The 21,558-nt window shown below is 37.6% G+C and overlaps 1 protein-coding gene and 1 long non-coding RNA gene across 2 annotated transcripts; one reads left to right on the top strand and one right to left on the bottom strand.

Annotated features, from left to right (window-relative positions):
* Window positions 1–6,863: 6,863 nt before the first annotated feature.
* LOC140797876 (uncharacterized) lies at window positions 6,864–7,804 on the top strand. Its single transcript, XM_073151564.1, has one exon. The coding sequence runs from the start codon at window positions 7,172–7,174 to the stop codon at window positions 7,700–7,702; it is 531 nt and encodes a 176-aa protein (XP_073007665.1). The 5' UTR covers window positions 6,864–7,171; the 3' UTR covers window positions 7,703–7,804.
* Window positions 7,805–9,172: 1,368 nt separating this feature from the next.
* On the bottom strand, window positions 9,173–11,575 carry LOC140797132 (uncharacterized). Its single transcript, XR_012110593.1, has 2 exons — window positions 11,380–11,575; window positions 9,173–10,417 (listed from the first exon to the last, which is right to left on the bottom strand). It is a non-coding gene; the product is annotated as an uncharacterized lncRNA (long non-coding RNA).
* Between the last annotated feature and the right edge of the window lie 9,983 nt (window positions 11,576–21,558).

Raw genomic sequence — 21,558 nt, forward strand, 5'->3', positions numbered from 1 at the left:
TAGATAAAGAAACTTATGTCTTTACTTGCATAACTGGGCCACCTTGTACTTTTGATGCATGCAACCTCTAACTACAATCGGGCTTAGCACATCTAACTATTACCCTATGTTTCTTATTATGGATATAACGTGTTTCAAAATGGTTACACATTGCATAATCTCGGAGAGCATCTCTAAACATATACACATTATCATATAAATTACCAACTACCATGGAAAATTTCTGCTTCTCTATTTCATATGTGTGAATCCTAAAATTCTCCATATCTTCGGATGAGCTATCATCTTCATCTTCATTTATATCTTCATGCAGGTCCTATTCCACAATGCCATCAGAAGACTCTTCTATAATGTTATCTGCTATATATCACTATCAAAGAGATCATCCACATTAGTATCTCTAGGATAACCCCCAGCATCATCATAATAGTGAGGCTGCTCACTTTGCTGTCTATTATTACTAGCAGAAGGATTATGTTCCTCATTAGACAGTAAAAGGTGAACCATGTGAGGCTGCTAATGTCTATGGGAACAAAATGGCTACATATAATTGGATATGCAACAAAATAATTGACTGGATAAGATTGGAACCTAACCTTACAATCAAAGCTATTTGTGCATGAATCAAGAAGGTACATCATGTACAATTACATTATGCTCGGGCATGGAGAGGAAGAGAATTGACATTTAAAAAGCTTTATAGAAATATGGACAGATCCTTTCAGTTTTTCCATTCTCTTTATAGAGAGCTTGAAGAGAAAAATCTTGGGAGTGTAATTAAATTAGATATAAACCTAGAAGACAATACATTTAGCAGAATTTTTTGTTTGTTTCAAAGCATTCAGCGATGGTTTTATTGCTAGTTGTAGGTCATATTTAAGACTGGATAACTATCATTTGAAAGGGAAATATCTTGGTAATCTTCTTGCAGCAACAACTTGGGATGCAAATTATGAGATTTTTCCACTAGCATTTGCTGTCGTCGATATTGAGACAGGATATACATGGAAGTGGTTTTTGGACAACATTAGAGAGGCCATTGGAGAAGTAGAAAATCTAACCCTAATATCAGATAGGCAAAAGAGTCTGGATGCTGCAGTTATTGAGGGGTTTCCAAGAGCTGAATATAGGGTGTACTTTAAACACTTTTATGAGAATTTCAAAAGAAAATTTCCTGAAAAACAGTACAAAAAATATATGTGTAGGGCTGTCAAAGCATACATTCACTCAAAATGGGAAGATGAGATGAAATTACTAGAGGAATTGTCCAAACCTGCTAGAGAATGGGTTAAAGCACAGAATGAAAAGGTAATTATTATTTACACTTTATTGTTTCATTTTTTATTACTGTTTCATTTTTTATTACTGTTTCATCTTTACTGCTAGAGAATGTTTTTGATTATTGTTTTACTTTTGACTAGTTTGTCCATAAACGCAGGGTTTGCAAAAGGGCTGCAAATGCTGGTATGGTGTATAGATCGGCTAACAAGGAGGCAGAAGTGCAGGGCAAAGATGATAGGTGCACTGTTAGGTTGGATACACGTTATTGTTCATATGGAAGATGGCAAATATGTGGATTTTCTTGTGTTCACGCTGCAGCTTTTATCTTATAAATTCGTCGAAATGTATCCGATTATATAGATGATTACTTCACTAATGAGAAGTATCAAGCTACATATGCAGCAAGTATAGCACCACTTCCAGATAAAAAGTTATGGAAAGACTCTGAGGTTGGTCTAGATGTTTTTGCTCCACAAAAAAATCGACCTAGAGGAAGACCTAGAAAAAAGAGGATTAGGGGCCCGAATGAAGAGTTATTGCCATCTGGACTATTGAGACCCACCAAAGTTTGTGGACGATGTGGAGAGCGAGGACACAATAGAAGAAGTTGCAGGGAGCCAATAGGAGAGATTGCATCTGTTGGAGCACCTTCTACATCAAATGTAAGAGGAAGAAGTCAAGGGAGGGGTGAAGTAAGTGGTAGAGGGAGGAATGAAATAAGTGGTAAAGGGAGGGGTGAAGTAAGTGGTAGAGGGAGAGGATGGAAGAGATGTATTACTAGATATATGCACCAATTCACAAGCAGTACACAATAGGTAATTTTAGCATATATTGTATTTTATATATACATTGAAATCTTTGACCTGCCTAATAATATATGTTTTTATCATTTACAGGTTTCAAGTATGGATGCTTTGATGGTTATCATTTGTAGGTTTCAAGCATGAGCCATCTTTTTGTCTATTTTGTTATGGCCTACAAAGCCATTTTTTGTACAATGGAATCTAATATCGCCTATAGAGCCATTTTTTGTCTATTTTGTTATGGCCTACTGTGATGTATTTCTTATTATCACCTACTGTGATGTATTTTCTATTATCACATATGTGATGTATTATGATATTTTTATAGTTATAATGAATTTGTGTTAAATTATGATGTGCTGTTAGATTATTTTTCAAGTTTCAAGTATGTTATTTTGTTTTAGATTTGTGTGTATGAGATGAATAAATTAAGGATATTATGGTGTGCTATTGTAGTGCTTGGGATGAAAATTTGGTGTGCTATTATGGTGTTTGGAATGTAAGTTTCAAGGATATTATGCTCAGCTATTATGGTTTATAGTTGAGAATTTATGGAATCAAACTTCTTAACATTTTGGGCATCTTTTCCTATGAATGATTGTAAGAGTTGGTTTTAAACCTTGTTAGTGATGTAAGAGTTGGCACATTTGCATGTTGTCCTAGGTAATTATGAGCTTGCTTGAGAGAGCTGAGGATTCAAAATTTTCTATAAGGCAATCATCTGATTCAGGTGAAAGAGAGACAAAAACTTCTTATTCTAAACAGACATATAGTCACTCAAAACCTTTGAAGGCTTCCCTCTTGTTGAGTGTCCTCATATCAACTTTATCAATATTTGGGATACACTCTGACTCATTTTCTGGTGAAAATGAACTTCAGAAGTATATAGTTAAACTTCAAACAACATAGCAAGTTTGATTCCATAAATTGTCAATTAAACTTTAGATAACATAACTCACAAGTTTCCAACTGAACTACAACAAAATGATAAAATATTAGGAATTTATTAAAATATTACAAATATGCTAGTTTTGAATCACTTCAAATAGAGTGATACAAAAATTAACATCATAATAATTCCCAACCAAAGAGTCTTATATATCTTCCCAATCTTATTTTCCATTAACTCCAATTTAAGTTCAATTGTGTATAGTTAGTATTTGAGATCTATGTGACGAAAATTGATATCATCACACCATGCAAAAAAGTCACACTTGTCATCCTGCAAATTCAAGTAAAATTGACATTATTATTCTATCACATTTATGTCAATGAAATTTAACGAGAAGAGTTTTGCAAACTGATGATACTTTTCTTCCAGGGCAGCAATAGAACCTTCTATTTTTATTCTTCTGCATCATAGATGTTCTTACATTGTAATTTCCTCTGCCACAAGGACAATTGCACATATAATCCATATCATTCCAATTGGGCCCAGTTGATGATCCTATGCTTGAGCTCATTGTAGTCAAACAAATCTATAAGAATTTTAACAAACCAAAATTTAACTCCAGAAGATGAAACATTAACTTCTCATTGTTTTAATCATCTTTAAACCCTAAAATCCCAAAATGGGGTTGAGTTGTCTTATAAATTATATTCTCTTTCTGGTATTGTTCTGTTTGATTATAGTTAGATTAAATTAACTCATGGTGGTGTTAAATGATCATTACTATAAAAAGGAAGGGTCGTATTATAAAATCCCCAAGACGGGGTGTAAATCACAAAATAGGCAAAATGTAGGGTGTGATTTATAAAAATCCCTAAAAGATAAATAGACTCGATGGATCGAGCCCAATGTCCTTATGATATGATTTGATCCGAGTCGAATTGTATCAGGATTGAATTCAGTTTAAATAAAAAGAATATTTTATTGCTTTTAAAAATAAAATACCTCAAACACCTATCATTTTAACTTCCCTTTTATTTGTACGTTAACCTTCAAAACTTACCCAAAAGTTATAAAGGTCATTTTGCATCAATGTGCTTTTGATAATAAAAATACGATGTGAATAATAAAAATAAAAAAATTACACCAAGACCCACTAAATTATTGCTCATTTATTTCCCTGAGACTATTGAAAACTTTCAAAATGTCATATTTCTACTAGTTGTATGTTAGATGTTTCATTAAAATAACATGTGACTGTCCCATAATTAATTTTAAGCCTTCTACGAATCACTTTACCTTAATTTTTGAATAAAGAAAAGGAACAAAATAAGAGTAAAATAGTTGCTTGAGAGCTTTTCTGTAGTTTAGGAGATTAATATATATATATATCAAAAAGATAACCAACCGTGATATACATGGAAATGGGCAATAATTAAGACTTTAGAAATCTTAGTGTAATTATTTCTAATAAAAAAATATATAATTATATTTAGATATTTTGAAATGTTGCTTCTTTGCATGTAGACTCTGTCGTTAATATGTGAGTGTCACTAGGGTTACATAATTAATTTTAGATTCTCTAGAAATTATTTTATCCTTACCTTAGAGAAAATAATTAGAATAAAGTTGAGCCAAAAAATAGTCATTTGATGTTCAATATGTGTGGGAATAAGTTTTCCTAAAACAAATGTGACATCTTTGCATTATTTTTATATCTCACATTTACTGCGAGGTTGGCTCTTAAATAATGTTAGGATTATAGGTTTTGGGTGTACATAGAAATTTTTATCTAGTCTTTAATGAAATAATAATTTCGATTCTATATATTTTCACTATTTATAATTCGAGCTCGATAATTTAGTGAATATGTGCAGAAAATACCCTGTCGTTAGATCGGTTAGTTAAACTTAACTAAATCTTTAAGTTAAGTCAACCAAGTCATACTAAGGGTATTTTAGTCATTTTAGAAATAAAATATCTCTACTTAACAAAATATTCTCATGTTGTTAGTTTAAATCTAACATAAAATATTTTTTATACATAGAGTATAAATCATAATTACGTTATTATATACAAATTCTCCTTAGAAATAAAATTAGAAATTTTATAAATCACACCCTATATTTTATTTATTTTGTGATTCACGTGTCTCTGAGGTTTTTGCAACCCGACCCTCACTTTTTTTTATAATTCTCATTTAACACCCTCCGTTAATTTAAATATTACTAGCAAAAGAATATTCCGTTATAATATATAAACTAATTTATAAATATCTAAATTACCTATGCCTTTTTTAGAGGAGGGGCAGAGAGGAGGAAAAATAGGTTAAAAAAAATATCGTTAGGGTATCAAATGAGAATTATAGAGAAAAAATATGAACGGGTTATAAAAATATGAAAGACTGAGTAGGAATTATAAAATAATTAAAATATAGGGTGTAATTTATAAAATACCCATAAAATTATAAGCTAAGATGAAGCCAAATTATAAATAGCTCAAAGACACAATATTAATTGCAAAACCATTAAAATAAGATGTTATTTGAAAATTTCTCTTTTGCAAATAACGAGATGATGGGTTGGAGTCTTAAATTTTCGAAATGTAAAATTCCTTATAATAATTTCCTTAAGCTAGTTTAAGGTTTGATGACTCTTTGTTAATCTAATATGAATCTTGATAGAATAAGTATATCTCGATATGTTCTTTTTATAAACTTTTTTTTATAAAAAAAAAATAACGTCATGTCATCCTTTTAGATGTGATTGCTTGAAGCTGTTCAAGCTTGAATTATTGGATGGGGATCAGGAATATTGCAGTCTTTTGACCAAGTTATAGGTTTATTAAGACAAGAAGTTAACTTATAGATTCCTCTGATTGGCATTTAGTGGGTTAGGATTATCTCTAATTGGAGAACTTAAGATGCTAATGATTTCTCTAATGAGAATTAGAATGCTAATCTGTGGTGATGCTTCTTCCATCTATCTCTTTCAATCACAATGTCACAATTCATTGGAGTTTACACTTTTTTGTTAGAAAAGAAGAAGAAGAAGAAGAAGAAAAGTAAAGGAGAATTTAATTACCAAAAATTTCATAACAAAATCTAAACAAACCGATTGGAAGTAGTTAATCAAAATTAACTTGAAAGTATGGCAAAAAAGTAGGGATTAGAGTATAAGTAGCTTGGATAACCCATTATGATCCATTTTCATTTAATATTTTAATCTGTGTATAATAAAAGAATATTATTCCTAATCTAGCTAGATTACGCTTTTATTATATTTTCTGGGATTATTACATTAAGCCCCCTAAATAATCACAATTTTTTTATAAACACCCCCATAATTTTTTTATTATCTATATAAATTTTTTAACTATAACCTTCTCGATGACCAAGGAGGTCATGGGTTCGACTTTAACCCCAAACAATATTGTAAAAAAATTGTTTGATAGTTTGGTAATTTTGTTTTATTCGGTTGATGGCTCAGCAGTTCGATTAGCTTATAAGAACAGGTCGTTAGCGTAACGGCTTGGAGCAGGTCTCGGCAACTTTTGGTTTGGAGAAATTATAGGGAAGGTTGTCGTTTTGTCCAACCAATATCTAGTCTTTAGGCTCATGAATGATAAAAAAAAAATATAAAATTTTCAAGTATATATGTAAAAAAAAAACAGCAATAGTTAATTAGAATTTAGAACTAAGTATAATTAATCCCATGTTTTCTACTTAAAATGGTAGGGTGTTATTAGCAAATTTAATTTACTATTATTATATGAGGGTCTAAAAAGGTAAAGTGTGACTCTAGGCTAGTAGAACGGTAGTGTGTTTTAATGCTAAGGAGACAGGGAGATATAAAAGTTGGAAAGGAACAGTTAAAGTCCTGTGATGAGAGTTATTTCAAAGACTCCCATATCCTCTTGAAGTTTTCCTACGACCCGCTTATGCGCATGCCAAGTATCCCGGGATGAAGAATATTCCCGCGACTGTAGCTGCAGGCGATCGGATGCACGAATTCCCAAAACCCTAGCTTGGATCTGATCATCTTGATCCAATCTCGATCCCCGATCTATATCTCTCTCTCCCTCTCCCCCACTCCTCCTACTATGCCACCATTCATTCCTTCCTTCCTCTAATGGCTTCGTAGATTTCCCCGTAATTTCTCCTTCCCCACCCTCGGATACCTCGAAATCGACGGCTACGATGGAGGCATCAAGGGCGACGCTCTTCGATCACCTCGCCATCCGCCACTCCTCGACCCTGCGCGACCTCCTCAGCCACCGCGACGCGGCTGGGGACGCCGCTGGTGGCGGCGTCGGCGGGGGCGGCGGGGGAGCCCTAACGCTCGCCACCGCCCTCGCGTACGAGAGGAGCTCGACCACCACGGGCGCCGTAGGAGAGAGGACGCTGCTCGACTTCATCCGCGGGGAGGGGGAGATCGGGTGGTCCTCGCCGGGGGTTAGGGTTAGGGCTTCTCTGATGTCGCTGATGGAGGACTGGGAGGAGGAGGAGGGGGAGGGGGAGGGGGAGGGGGAGCGGGTGGGAGAGGAGAAGGACAAGGGGGTGGGGGAGAGGCGGCACGTGTGCTGCGTGTGCGTGGAGAGGGAGAAGGGAGCGGCGATGGTGCCGTGCGGGCATACCTTCTGTAGGGTTTGTGCGAGGAAGGTGTGGCGGAGTAGAGGAAGCTGCCCGCTTTGCAACGCCAGCATCGCCCAAGTACTCCATATCTTCTAATAGATTTCTTCTTCTTCTTCTTCTTCTTCTTCTTCTTCTTCTTCTTCTTCTTCTTCTTCTCCCTTTGGAATAAAAAATAGAAACAGCTTATAATCACTATAATTCTTGAATCTTGATCCGTTCTATTAATCTTGCTCCTTTTTCATTTTGTTTTCTTCTGTGGTAGTAGAAGCTCTATTTGGGTTAATTTCTCAAGGAGCAAAATTTAATAGAAATCGGATTAAAAGTAGTTTAAATATAGGGGGGTAAACTGAAATAAACATATAATGGAGGGTGTGAGAAGAAAATAGCACATCCATATTATTTTCCAATAATTTTTCCCAGAACAAGTGTCAAGAATGAGGGCATCTGCGCATGTTTGGTATTAACTAATTTTTTAATGGTATGCAGGAGTATGCCAATAATATTAATGGGGAATCTAATTAAAAACTATAACTAAAGGTTACTCAATTAATAGAATTTGGGGGAGGAATCTATAAGATTTTATTAAGAAATTCTTGTATCAAATGATAAAAGATATACCCAAAACTAGGGGCTAATACTACTTTCTCCTATAGATGTTTAATGTTTCTGTTTTCTTTTTGGGTAAACAATGCTAATCACAGATTAAGCTACTCTTATGTGTCTTAATGACACCTGAGTTAGTTGATTTATAGAGGCAACAAGCCAACAACTCACCTAATTAATGATCAAAGTGATGTCCTTTTCTTCCATGTAAGCTTATAAAGATAACTCCAGAAGTCCTAACAACTGGAGTAGTTGCTATCAAGTACGATTGCATTCTTTTATTAAGACTAATTTAATAGACTCAAAATAATTTCCTAAGATCAAAGATAACAATGATTAAACCAAATAATAATTTCTAAATTTGATTTAGAATTTTTAACCAAATTAGCCCTCCTATAATATATATATTTTTTCAATTCTCTAGTACATATGTGAATTGAAAAACTAATGAACCAAATTAAAAAGTCTTTTGTCTATTTAAATTTTAAAGTAAATTAGACACGTGTAATAAAAAAAATATCATTGGAAGACTTGAATAGTAAAAACAAAGAACAAATTAAAAACAAAAACAAAACTCATCGATTTATATATATAAGGACACTAAACTATCATTCTCTGACAAGATTAGAAGTACATTTCACATTTACCATGTTGTCCTTGCCTCCTTGGTCCTCCTTACCATGATCATGTACAAACGAATCCAAAGTTCAACTGTTACCTTCCAAGATGGCCTATCTATTTTATAATTTGATTTAAATACATTTTACTTTATGTACTTATACATAAGATTAATTTGTTAAGTTTATTAGGTATTCTGTACTTATACATATAATTAGGTTTAGTTAAGTGAGTATTTATTCACTTTACAAAACCTCACCTAAATTGTCAAAATACCACTATTATATTTGTTAGACAAATTAATTGGAAGGAAGAATAATTTGAGCATTTTATGATAACATGACATTTTGATGATTTAAGCTAACTCCATTAATCTGGACAAAAATCCCAACAATTTTATTTTAACCATAAGTACAGAAACTAAAAACAGATTTTAGATAAAATTTATTTAACACTTACAAATTTTACCAGTGGAGGAGAATTCAGTTACAGAGTGCCAGTTACAACAAGAAATGCTACCTTCTTTTCAACTCATGATCCAAACCCAACCAAGATAAACAAGAACCCTGATAGTTGGCAAGCAGACTGGATCCATATTAAATAAAATAAACCTTTGGATGTTAGCATGGATTAAGTGACAATTGCCATCGCCATCAAAATAAAAGGGTATAGTTCATCTTAATCATGGAATCAAGGTTGGCAATCAGACACCAACTAACCTTCATCAAAATAGCTTCATTTCATTGTCTTCAAGTTGCTACGGCCTTTGTCCTTTCCTTGAAATGGTCTTAAGATATGAATATATGATCAGTTTTGATCAGGAATGAAGCACTCCCTGTCAATAATAAACCTACCAAAACCATCTTATACTGTTCCTAGTCTTGTTAAAAAGAGATTCAGGATATAATATAGTCAAAATTAAACAAAGTGAAATGGAAGTTAAGGCTGACTTCACAAGCACAACGGCACATGAGTCAATAATCTAGATTACCAGCTAACCAGCTTGCCATAAATCTTAGTGCACTTCCAACTAAATTCTGAAAAGAAAAAATGAATATGGAAATACTTATCCCCTTAAAAAATTGTTCATAGTACAGACTCAAAACGCCTAGAATAAATATTCAATTCCCATCCAGCAATACTGTTGTTATAGCTGTAATGCTTCTTGAGACAAGAAGCTTCAATCAGAGTGACCTATCCTTAAAGAATTCATCTGCAAGCAATATGAATAGCTTAAGTCTATACAGAGGTTGACATGCAGCAATAAATGAAGAGAGATCATAACAGGCAGCCCTGTCTCATGTTCCATTCTAGATAGATATTAACATTTGAAGCTCCATTACTCGGGGCTGACAAGGAATCTGAAGAGAGGAACTAACAAGCTCAATAACTTTTCACAAAAGTTCACAAAATCTCCTGGTACAAACATTATAAATCATGGCGAATATAGATATTGTTTCCAAAGAAATTAGAGGCGCAAGTCAGCACTGGTTGCGTCGAAGTTCACGAAATAACTTTGGTCCTATAATTGCGATTCATACACTATATCTTCCAAGATAAAAGCGTGATGTAATTAACCAGCGGCAGAAGCTGAAAGGTTGTAGAATATCAGAAACTTGCAAGTAGGTAAACACAATTTGCACCAGTTAATGAACTTTTTAGCAGTTAAGAGTTGTTGCAAAGAAGCCATGCTTATGAACGAGGTCGTATCTATGATGTACAGTTCCTTTATAATGTTAAAAAATACTTCTTTATTTTGTTACCTATGATCTAATTTAACTATGTAACTCTTGTTGGCTTGATAATTGGTTTATGGAGCGAAGAAATATGCACAATTACACATCATAAGTCCACAAAAATGATTAATGCTTCTTCTTGTTAAACATATCGAAAGAAATAATATTGAACAGAGGATAGCCAAAATTCACAAGACCAATGCTGCTCGCAAGACTTTAAGACCCATAACCCTTTCACTATTTCTAAATGCTATACTTCTAGTATATACAATCTTTAAAGCCTACACTTACAAGACAAATTTTATGGAAGAAATGGAATCAAGAAAACAAAGTGACCTACATACAAATATGCAATCAAAATAACTTGTAGACTAAAAGAGATAAGTAATACACTAGTTTTCCATTAGGAGTTTCACAGCATGAATCTGCTAGTTCCAGAACACACTTTAACATAAGTCACGCAATTACAAGAGACTCGGCCAGGTCAAACTAAGCTTTTATTAACTATCTTATATAATCCTATATTATTTTAATAACCCACTTATTAGCTTAATCTAACCAGATAATAAGTATTAGACATTAAAAACTGTACGATTCCTAAATAAAAGCACACAAATGATTAAGATGAGATTAGAATATCGTGATTTATCTACCCTTACAAAACCTCAATAAACTCAGACATCAGAGGTGAATAAAAATAAGTAATGTAAGTAGCGATTGGCATAATATGATCCAAAATCCATATGAATATGTTTGTTCTAGCACAACGATCCTAATCCAGGAAGACGATAACAAAAGAACATGAAATATTTTTACGATTGAAGAGAGATATCGGCGTCATAGCGAGCCGAGAAAGCCCATGGAATAGAAAAGGCACCGGCTTTCTGAGACGCCATTTGGATCTCGGATTCTTTCTTCCAACTCCCCTCTAGGGTTTACGGTTTAGGAAAACCCTAATGGGAGTAAGGGATGGGAAGAAGACGGCTTCTCCTCAAACCCCGAAGGATCCTACAATCCTTTTCGGCCCGAATTTTGTTTTATAGTAGAACACTAGGGTTCCTAAAATTACAAAAAATACCCTACATTTTCACAATATTACAAATAAATGCCTTTCTAATATCATTAACAAATTGAGTCTCAGTATTAGAGAAGTTTAACTGTTCAACAGTTAGTGTAACTGGTTTTTTATTTTTTTAAAGAGTTGACCATAGACCATAGTCATTGAATTAGGTTTGATTACAGATACTCAGATAGCATCCAATTGTTCGCCTAACATGAGGTTGAAAGACCTTAGACAAACAACATGCTGGGCTAGAAAATGTGCAGGTTAATGTTACATTTACTAGTGAATCCTAATTTGATCCAAGGATACAACGAAAGCAGATGTTTATAGTCTAGCACAATATGGTGGATTACCCAATCAAGATTTGCGGCTTGATCGTTGATCCAATTCATCCATAATTGGCTATTGCTGAATAGCCTCATCTCTTTTCATAGATGGAGTTTGGAAAGCTTGACTAGGCCTACCAAAATAGCTGCACCTCACCCATTGGTTAAGCGTGAGAGTTAAACTTGACGTAAATGCTAATACTACCACATAACATATTCCTCCATGCTGCATCCACCCACCTCGCTTCACAAGCTTCTATTGCTGGTACTGGTTATAAAGGCGGCGTGGTTGGCAGGCTTAAGGTGCTACGACGCCTTAACCAGGGCTTTGAGGTAAGGTTGTTCGCATTGACAACTACATCTCGAGAGGAGACTTCCTTGCAGTTAAAAACCTTTTGATAACGAGCTTTTCATAAAGTAAAAACAATAAACCATGTCGTCTTTTGGGAGCTTTGAGTGGGTAGCCGATAACTAGGCGTTTAACGAGAATAGAAGGTTTTTAGACTTGGATTCCAAATAATAGGAAAGCTATGCAGCCTGAGCAAACGGGCAGCTGAGAAAGAGATGATCTATTGTCTCGATACCATTAGAGCACATCAAACATCAATGATCTATAACATGACTCCGCCTATGAAGGGCCTCTCCAATCGGGATGGCTCCAACTAAACACCTCTAAAGAAAGGTTTTAACCCTTGGTAACATTTCATTTGCCTTCCAAATGATAGACCAAAACTTCTTGTTGCTATTCTCTCACGACGAGCTTAGCCATTCGCCACACGAGATTGCATCACATGCTACTTTGGTGGAGAAGATGCAATTTTTTCCCGAAGCCCAACAAATCTTATCTAGATGAGTGATGGAGAAGGGGTTGATATAGTAGTTGAGAATGAGTGAGGCGATTGCTAGCGGGAATATACTATTAATGAGGCTGCGATTCTAGTTATCATCGCAAATGATGCTGCTGACCTTGCCTATGGATATAGGGAGCTGGAGTTCCTCAGTAAAGACCACTAGGAGCCAAGGATTAGAGGGTATAGAAATGGAAGTACCATATCATATTATCCAATGAACGTGTTTGAAAATCATCTCCTTCAATTTGATAAGAGTTTCAGATTGCAGAGATAGATCTACTAGGCTTGACTTGCTAGAATGAGTAGGTTAGAAAATATTTAGCGTCCATAGAACGTTTAGAGAGGAGTTGCCAAGCAAATTTGAGGTTTAACGACTTGTTTATGAGTAGTGATTGATGCACTTCCAGTCCACCTCGCGCAGTTAGATGACGGATTAGCTCCCTCTCCCATTTGCCTAAGAAAAGATGTTTACCACTGCTGTTAAAGCCCCACCAAAAGTTCCTAATGGTACTGTTCATCTCTTTAGTAGTAGTTTTGGCAGTGCAACTGAGTCCATAATATACACATATATAGCACTATGAACAAATTCGATATGTGTGAGTCAGCCTGCATGGGAAAGAAGGATGCACTTCCACATTGCCAGTTTTGATTTTACTTTTTTTTAGGAAAAATTGCTATGCTTTATGATTTGAGGAGGAAAGCAAGAGAGGATTTCTCAAGTAGCTATCCCTAGGGAGAAGAGATTTCGAATTTAGAATATTCAAGATGCTAGCTTTCCTATCCTTGGCTATGTGTTTAATGAAGAGGATAGATGACTTATCTATGTTTAACTCTTGACCTGAAATTGGACAAAAGAGATTGAGGATATTATTAATGGTTGACACTTCCTTTGGAGTAGCTTTCCCAAAAATGAGCAAATCGTCTCCAAAGAGGAGGTGTGAGTATCTTGGTGCACAACGAGCAATTTTAATGCTTTTTAGGTTCTCTTCCTTGATTACCATTTTGAGGAGGAGGGAGTATGTTGGGGTTCTCAAAATGAAGACATGGGGAGAGAGTGGGCATTCTTGTCTCAGTCCCCTTGAAGGTCTGGAATATCTGTTGGCATTGTTGTTAATATCAACTGTTAGAGATGAAGTTAAGATACACTAAGAGATAAAATTAGAGAATTATTTAGGAAAACTATAGAGATTAAGACAATCCCTTGATAATATACAATGCATTCGGTCAAATGTCTTTGATAGATCGGCTTTGAGGATAAAGTATCCTTCATTGCTCATGGAAGAATATAGAAAGTGCACAATTTCCTAAACTATAACCTGATTATCAAGATTTGCATACCTAGTACGAAGGCCCTTTTAGCTTCAAAAATTAGATCAAAGAGAAGTAGCTTCATTCTTGTTGCTAGGAGCTTTGAGACGATTTTATAAATAGTGTTACAAAGACCAATCAGTCTAAAGTCATTAACAGATTCAGGAGAAATATTTTTCTTAATAAGAACAATAATAATTTTACTGATACCTTCATCTAGAATGCTGGATGAGAAGAAATGCTTGATTGCTTGACAAATTGCGGGTTTTAAATCCTCTCAGAAGAGTTGATAGAACCTAGCCGTAAGGCCATCCGGGCTCGAAGCCTTATCAGGGTTTAAATTTTTAACTATGGCTGATATCTCATCTTTAGAAGGAATACTACAAAGCTTGGCGATCGCTTCAAAGGAAATCTTTAGTAGATAATTCTAGTTCAAATGATCAAAGTCCTTAATAGACGTTAGATTGGAGGCCTTGAAGATGTTTGAAAATGGGTGATGAAGTTATTCCTGATGAGAGTTTGATCATAAGTCTAGCGGCCATGATCCCTCATAATATACAGTATCTCTTTTAGCCTCTTATAGTAAGATGCAGTGGAGTAAAAAAACTTTGTATTTCGGTCATCATGTTGAAGCCACTTGATACGTGAGCATTGAAGCTAGTAAATCTCACTCCTAAGGAGCAGATCTTCATACTTAGATCGCATAATTTTTTTTTTATCAGATCCAAATTACAGTAACTTCCATAGTTCTGTAGTAATAGATACCTTTTTCAATGGACTCAATTTTCTTTTAGAGGTTGTGAGTGTTGGAGCAGGCCCATAGCTTGATCTTATGAGTAAACGAAGAGAGATTTTTAAGATAAAATCACCAGGTTTGTATCTCGTGGTCCAACTTTGTTGGCAATAAGGGATAAAGTTGTGGAGTTGAGTCCACCAATGCTCAAACTGAAAATGGCATGTAAATCATCTCATTTTTGGGTCAACATTAAAAGGAGAGGATCGTGATTACTACTAATAGTAGGAAGGTGATACACCAGAGCGGTGTTGTACTTTAAACATTAAGGAGTAGATGCTAGAGTTCTGTCCAGTCTTTTATGAACGAGGATATTACTAGATCTTTGATCATACCATATAAAGGCCAAAACCAAGATCTAACAGGCAAGCGTTACTGATTCGGTCACTAAAGGCTGAGCATCTAGAGAAGGCCGAAGCAAAGCCACCAATGTTCTCATTTGTAGTTATAATTATATTAAAGTGCCCCATGCAACAGAAGGGGGCGGAGCCTCTGGAGTAGGCATTTATGCACTCCAATAGGTGATTATCGGGATCATGGCATGGGTCACCATAAACCACCAAAAATCCATTCCAAGTTGGAGTTAGAGTCACCAATGGTCGCGGTAATAAAGTGTGGGGAGGCTTCCAAAACTTGCATCAAGATGGAGTCATTCTAGGCAATGTTGGAAGGGAATTCTAGGTTAAGATAGAAGGTTGAGGCTGGACCATCATGTTCGAGGAGAGAGGAGGAGATTTGGTAATAGTGAGGTTAAGATTGAGATTGAGAGAAGGGTTGAGATCAGTATTGTAGGTATGACTAGTATAGTAAGTGGAGGGGGTAACTGGGATGTGGTGTAGAGGAGGAGATCTTGTTGTGCAAATCTACCAAATGGGTGAAGGAAGCGGAAGCAAGACCTTCACCCCAAGTGTCTCAAATATGAATAGTGAAAGAGAACACAATGCAAAGCTTGAAAATACTCCAATAAGGATGTTAATGGTGTTAGAAAAGCCCTAAGCAAGTTCTAATCACGGATTAACACCCTAATATATGCAAGCACCAACAAAGACAACAATGGAGACAATAGAGAGAGAGAGAGAGACAAGATTTACGTGGTTCGGCGATGTGCCTACGTCCACGGGCGGAGCAATCTTCTTCACTATGCAAATCCCTCACTTACAAAAGAGTTTAGCAACTCTAATCACTCTCAATACAATGGTGGCTCAACCCTCATTAATGTTCTTCCAACCTCTAAAGCCCTAAAACCCCACTTTAGTATTTATAGTCAGGTTCAGATTTGGGGATTTTCAGAGTCGCGTTCGAACGCCCTCGGGGCGCGTTCGAACGCACCCAATGTTAATACAGCAAAACTCAAGGGGCGTTCGAACGCAGGAGGGGTGCCGTTCGAACGCCTGCAGAAAGTCTGCTCTCGGGTTGGCTCGCGTTCGAACGCGGCTGGGGCCGTTCGAACGCCTGCATCACAACTGCTCTCTATCTGGAGCCCGCGTTCGAACGCCCTCAGGGCGCGTTCGAACGCGCGGCACAGAAATGCTGATACATGCTGAATTTTTCTGAAAACTGAATTTGAGCCAATTTTTAACAATTCTCCACCTTGGCGAAGAACTCAAAACTTCAGCAAATCACTCTCCACCATTCCAAAATGACTTAATCATCCAAAAAGGTGCTCCGCCTGCAAATTTGCGTCCTAAGACGCCAAACCAAACTTGGTCAATAGTGAGTGACATTAATCAAATCCAAACAATGTTGGAATTTGATTTTGGTCACTACTTTTGTCAACATATCAGCCGGATTATCAGCAGTTCCAATCTTGCAAAGTGAAATATCCTTTTCTTCCAAAATTTCTCTCACAAAATGGAAACGAACATCAATATGCTTTGTCCTTGTGTGATGAACTTGATTCTTGGCCAAACAAATTGCACTTTGGCTATCACAATGTACCTCCACCTTCTCTTGGTATACACCCAAGTCATCCGTCAGACCAAGCAACCAAATAGCCTCCTTCACTGCCTCTGTCACTGCCATATACTCAGCCTCTGTGGTAGATAGAGCAACAGTCGACTGTAAGGTAGACCTCCAACTCACCGGCCCTCTAGCAAGTGTGAAAACATATCCCGTAGTGGATCTACGCTTATCCAAATCACCTGCATAGTCCGAATCCACATATCCAGTAAGCAGTAGACCAAGTCTATCTTCTTTTACAAATTTTAGTCCAACACCCACTGTACCATGAATATATCTCAGAATCCATTTCACAGCCTGCCAATGCCCTTTCCCTGGAGCATGCATATATCTACTAACAATGCTAATAGCTTGTGAAATATCTGGCCTAGTGCACACCATAGCATACATTAAGCTTCCAACAGCACTTGCATATGGTACCTTCGACATAGACTCTCTCTCGGCATCTGAATCGGGTGACATAGCTGCACTGAGCCTAAAATGAGGTGCCAACGGTGTACTCACTGATTTTGTGTTGCTATCAACTCCAAACCGCTGCAATACCTTTTTCAAATACTGCTCCTGAGTCAAGCATACTGTCCCCAATTTTCTGTCTCTCCTAATCTCCATGCCAAGTATTTTCCTTGCTTCTCCTAGATCCTTCATTTCAAACTCCTTACTCAATTGGAGCTTCAATTTATCAATCTCCACCTTGCTCTTAGATGCTATCAACATATCATCAACATATAAGAGCAAATAGATAAAGGATCCATCTTGAAGCTTCCGAAAGTACACGCAATGATCATAGTGGCTTCGCTTGTACTTGTGCCTCCGTATAAACTGATCAAACCGTTTATACCACTGCCTGGGAGACTGCTTCAAGCCATACAGGGATTTCTTCAATTTGCAAACCAAGCCTTCTTTTCCACTGATTTTGAACCCTTCCGGCTGTGTCATATAGATGTCCTCCTCTAAATCACCATGCAAGAAAGCGGTCTTCACGTCCATCTGGGCTAGCTCAAGATCAAACTAAGCTACTAAGGCTAGCAGAATTCGAATAGAGAAGTGTTTCACCACCGGCGAAAATACTTCATTATAATCAATCCCCTCCTTTTGAGCATACCCTTTTGCCACCAATCTAGCCTTGAATCTAACTCCGCCTTTTGATTTAGGATCATCCTTCTTGGCATATATCCACTTGCACCCAATAGCCTTCTTCCCCTTAGGGAGCTCCACCAAATCCCAAGTTTTATTTTTCTCAAGGGCCTTCATTTCATCATCCATCGCCCCTTTCCAATTTGCTCTTTCGGTGTTCTTCATAGCTTCTTTGAAGGAAGCGGGAAAGTCTTCATCAATTACCGGAAGAGCATAGGCCAACATATCGAAATAGCGCGCCGCTTTCGATTTCTCTTCTTGGCCTTCTAACTGCTATAGAGTCTTGATCCTCAGTTTCTGGCTCCACACTGTCATCCTCTTGCAAATTTGGGTCTTCCTCTTCATTTGCCCCTTCTGAAGATGTGTCCTGTGGTGGACTTGAATCTGCCTCAAACTCCACCTGCCGTTGAACATCTTCAAACCTTTGTCATCAACGAGCTATCTCCCCGTTGACTTTGCTTCACATGGATGATTCATCAAATGTAATATCCCCGCGATTACCAATTTCCTCAATTCTGGCCTCCAAACCCGAAATCCTTTCACTCTAGTGCTAAAGCCCAAGAAGATGCCCTTCTTGGCTCTAGGATCCAATTTGCTTTCCCTGACATGATAGTATGCAGGACAACCAAAAATGTGTAAGGAATTATAATCTGAAACGGGTTTGCCAGACCATACCTCCAATGGGCTCTTTCCATTGTTTGCAGATGAAGGTAGCCGGTTGATGAGATGACATGCATAGTTGACTGCCTCAGCCCAAAACTCCTTGCCCAATCCAAAGATGGACAACATACACCGAACCTTCTCCAATAAGGTCCGGTTTAGACGCTCTGCCACGCCATTTTGCTGAGGTGTCTCTCTAACAGTAAAATGTCTTTCAATTCCTTCTTCCTTGCATAACCTCATGAACGGATCTGAAGTGTACTCTCCACCGTTATCGATCTCGAGCTTCTTGATTTTCTTGCCGATCGATTCTCTATCATCTTCTTCCAATTCTGAAAAATTTCAAGCACTTGGTTCTTATGGTGCATGGTGTACACCCAAGATCTTCTAGAATAGTCATCAATAAAGGTGACAAACCGGTGCTTTCCGCCCAACGAGGCCTTCCTGTAGGCCCCCAAACATCTGTGTGAATGTAATCCAAGATCCCCTTGGTCCGGTGTCTTATGTGTAGCAAATTTAACTCTAGTTTGTTTGCCCAAAACACGGTGTTTGCAAAATTCCAACTTGAGGCTCTTCACACCCTTTAGCAAACCACGACTTGATAGACTTTGCAAGGCTTTCTCGTCTGGGGTGCCCCAACCTCATGTGCCATAATCTAGAAGAGTCGGCCTCACTAACGGTGTTACTTGAGGCGGCCGCTACTCTTCCCAAATCAGTAGAGCCTTGTAAGAGGTACAAGTTGCTTCTTCTTACGCCCTTCATCACCACTAGTGCTCCTAAAGTCACCTTCAATGCTCCACCCTTCAAAGTAACGGTGAAGCCCTTTGATTCCAAGACCCCAAGAGAGATGAGGTTCTTTTTCAAATCTGGTATGTACCGAACTTCTGTTAGCTCTTTGACGGATCCATCGTGGAGCTTCAAGTGAATAGTGCCAATGCCTTCAGCTCTACAAGGGCTATCATTCCCCATAAACACAACTCCACCTGAGATCTTCTCAAAAGTGGAGAACCAACTCCTGTTTGGACACATATGGTATGTGCAACCGGAGTCCAAGATCCATTCATCAGTGCTACATGCAAGAGCCGAGCCTACCAAGGCGCTTTCCGAGTCCTCATCATCCGAATGTGCCACATTTGCCTTTTGGGGTTTCATGTCCTTGTTCTTCAAAACTGGACAATCCTTCTTCCAATGCCCTTTATTGCGGCAATAGGAACATTGGTCTTTGGCAATTGACTTTCTATCTGAGGATGCACCCCTTGACTTTGAGAAGGATTTGCCTCTCTTCCCAAATTTTCTGTTTTCAGATCTACCCCTCACTATCAATGCATCTGAAGATGACTCATGAGTAGCTTGCTTGTCCAATTTCCGGTACTCATTGTTAATTAATGCATTTGCAACATCTTCATAATGGATTGAGTCTTTTCCATACAGTAGGGTAGTAGTGAGGTGGTCATAGGTGTCCGGCAAAGAATTCAACAATACCAATGCCTTGTCCTCATCTGAAATTTCAACATCCAAGTTTTGTAAATCAGCAAGCAACTTGTTGAAGCCATTCAAGTGCTCCGCCATTGGCGTTCCTATCTTGTATTGAAATCTGAAAAACTTCTTCTTCAAATAGAGCCGGTTCTCAATGCTCTTGGTCATGTATTTGTCCTCCGAGTTTCTTCCACAAGCCCTTCGCCGAATTTTCCCTCATCACAAAATACTTTTGATCCTTTGCTAGACAAAGCCGAATGGAGCTACAAGCTTGCCGGTTCATTTTTTCCCAATCCTTTTCGGAGATGTCTTCGGGCTTCTCCTCCAAGGTAATGTCTAACTCTTGTTGGAACAACACATCCATAACTTCACATTGCCACATTCCAAAATTGTTGGTGCCATCAAACTTCTCAACTTCAAACTTTGCATTTGAGATAAGTTTGCCCGATCTTGATGATTCACCCATTTTGCCAAAATTTCTTCAACTCCTCACTATTCCCAACTTCAATAGCCTAGGTTTGAAACCAATAGCTCTGATACCAATTTGTTGTGCAAATCTACTAAATGGGTGAAGGAAGCGGAAGCAAGACCTTCACCCCAAATATCTCAAATGTGAATAGTGAAAGAGAACACAATGCAAAGCTTGAAAATACTCCAATAAGGATGTTAATGGTGTTAGAAAAGCCCTAAGCAAGTTCTAATCACGGATTAACACCCTAATATATGCAAGCACCAACAAAGACAACAATGGAGACAATAGAGAGAGAGAGAGGCAAGATTTACGTGGTTCGACGATGTGCCTACGTCCACGGGCGGAGCAATCTTCTTCACTATGCAAATCCCTCACTTACAAAAGAGTTTAGCAACTCTAATCACTCTCAATACAATGGTGGCTCAACTCTCATTAATGTTCTTCCAACCTCTAAAGCCCTAAAACCCCACTTTAGTATTTATAGTCAGGTTCAGATTTGGGGATTTTCAGAGTCGCGTTCGAACGCCCTCGGGGCGCATTCGAACGCACCCAATGTTAATACAGCAAAACTCAAGGGGCGTTCGAACGCAGGAGGGGTGCCGTTCGAACGCCTGCAGAAAGTCTGCTCTCGGGTTGGCTCGCGTTCGAACGCGGCTGGGGCCGTTCGAACGCCTGCATCACAACTGCTCTCTGTCTGGAGCCCGCGTTCGAACGCCCTCAGGGCGCGTTCGAACGCGCGGCACAGAAATGCTGATACATGCTGAATTTTTCTGAAAACTGAATTTGAGCCAATTTTTAACAGATCTGTCAGGAGAGACATGGGCTCGGGCGATAGAAATGACTCCCGAGGGTTTCAGATCAAGGGTTTGCCGACAGGTATGAGTTGCATTAATTGAGTGATTGGATAAAACCAGATGAGGAAGTAGAAGGCGACACTAGCTCCCTCATGCAAG

The sequence above is a fragment of the Typha latifolia genome, chromosome 11, assembly GCF_019914945.1.
Source record: "Typha latifolia isolate L0001 chromosome 11, TyphaL0001v2, whole genome shotgun sequence".
Lineage (NCBI taxonomy): Eukaryota > Viridiplantae > Streptophyta > Magnoliopsida > Poales > Typhaceae > Typha > Typha latifolia.

Bases quoted from the DNA above. Each gene is read 5' to 3' on its own strand.
- LOC140797876 (XM_073151564.1), top strand. From the start codon at position 7,172: ATGGAGGCATCAAGGGCGACGCTCTTCGATCACCTCGCCATCCGCCAC.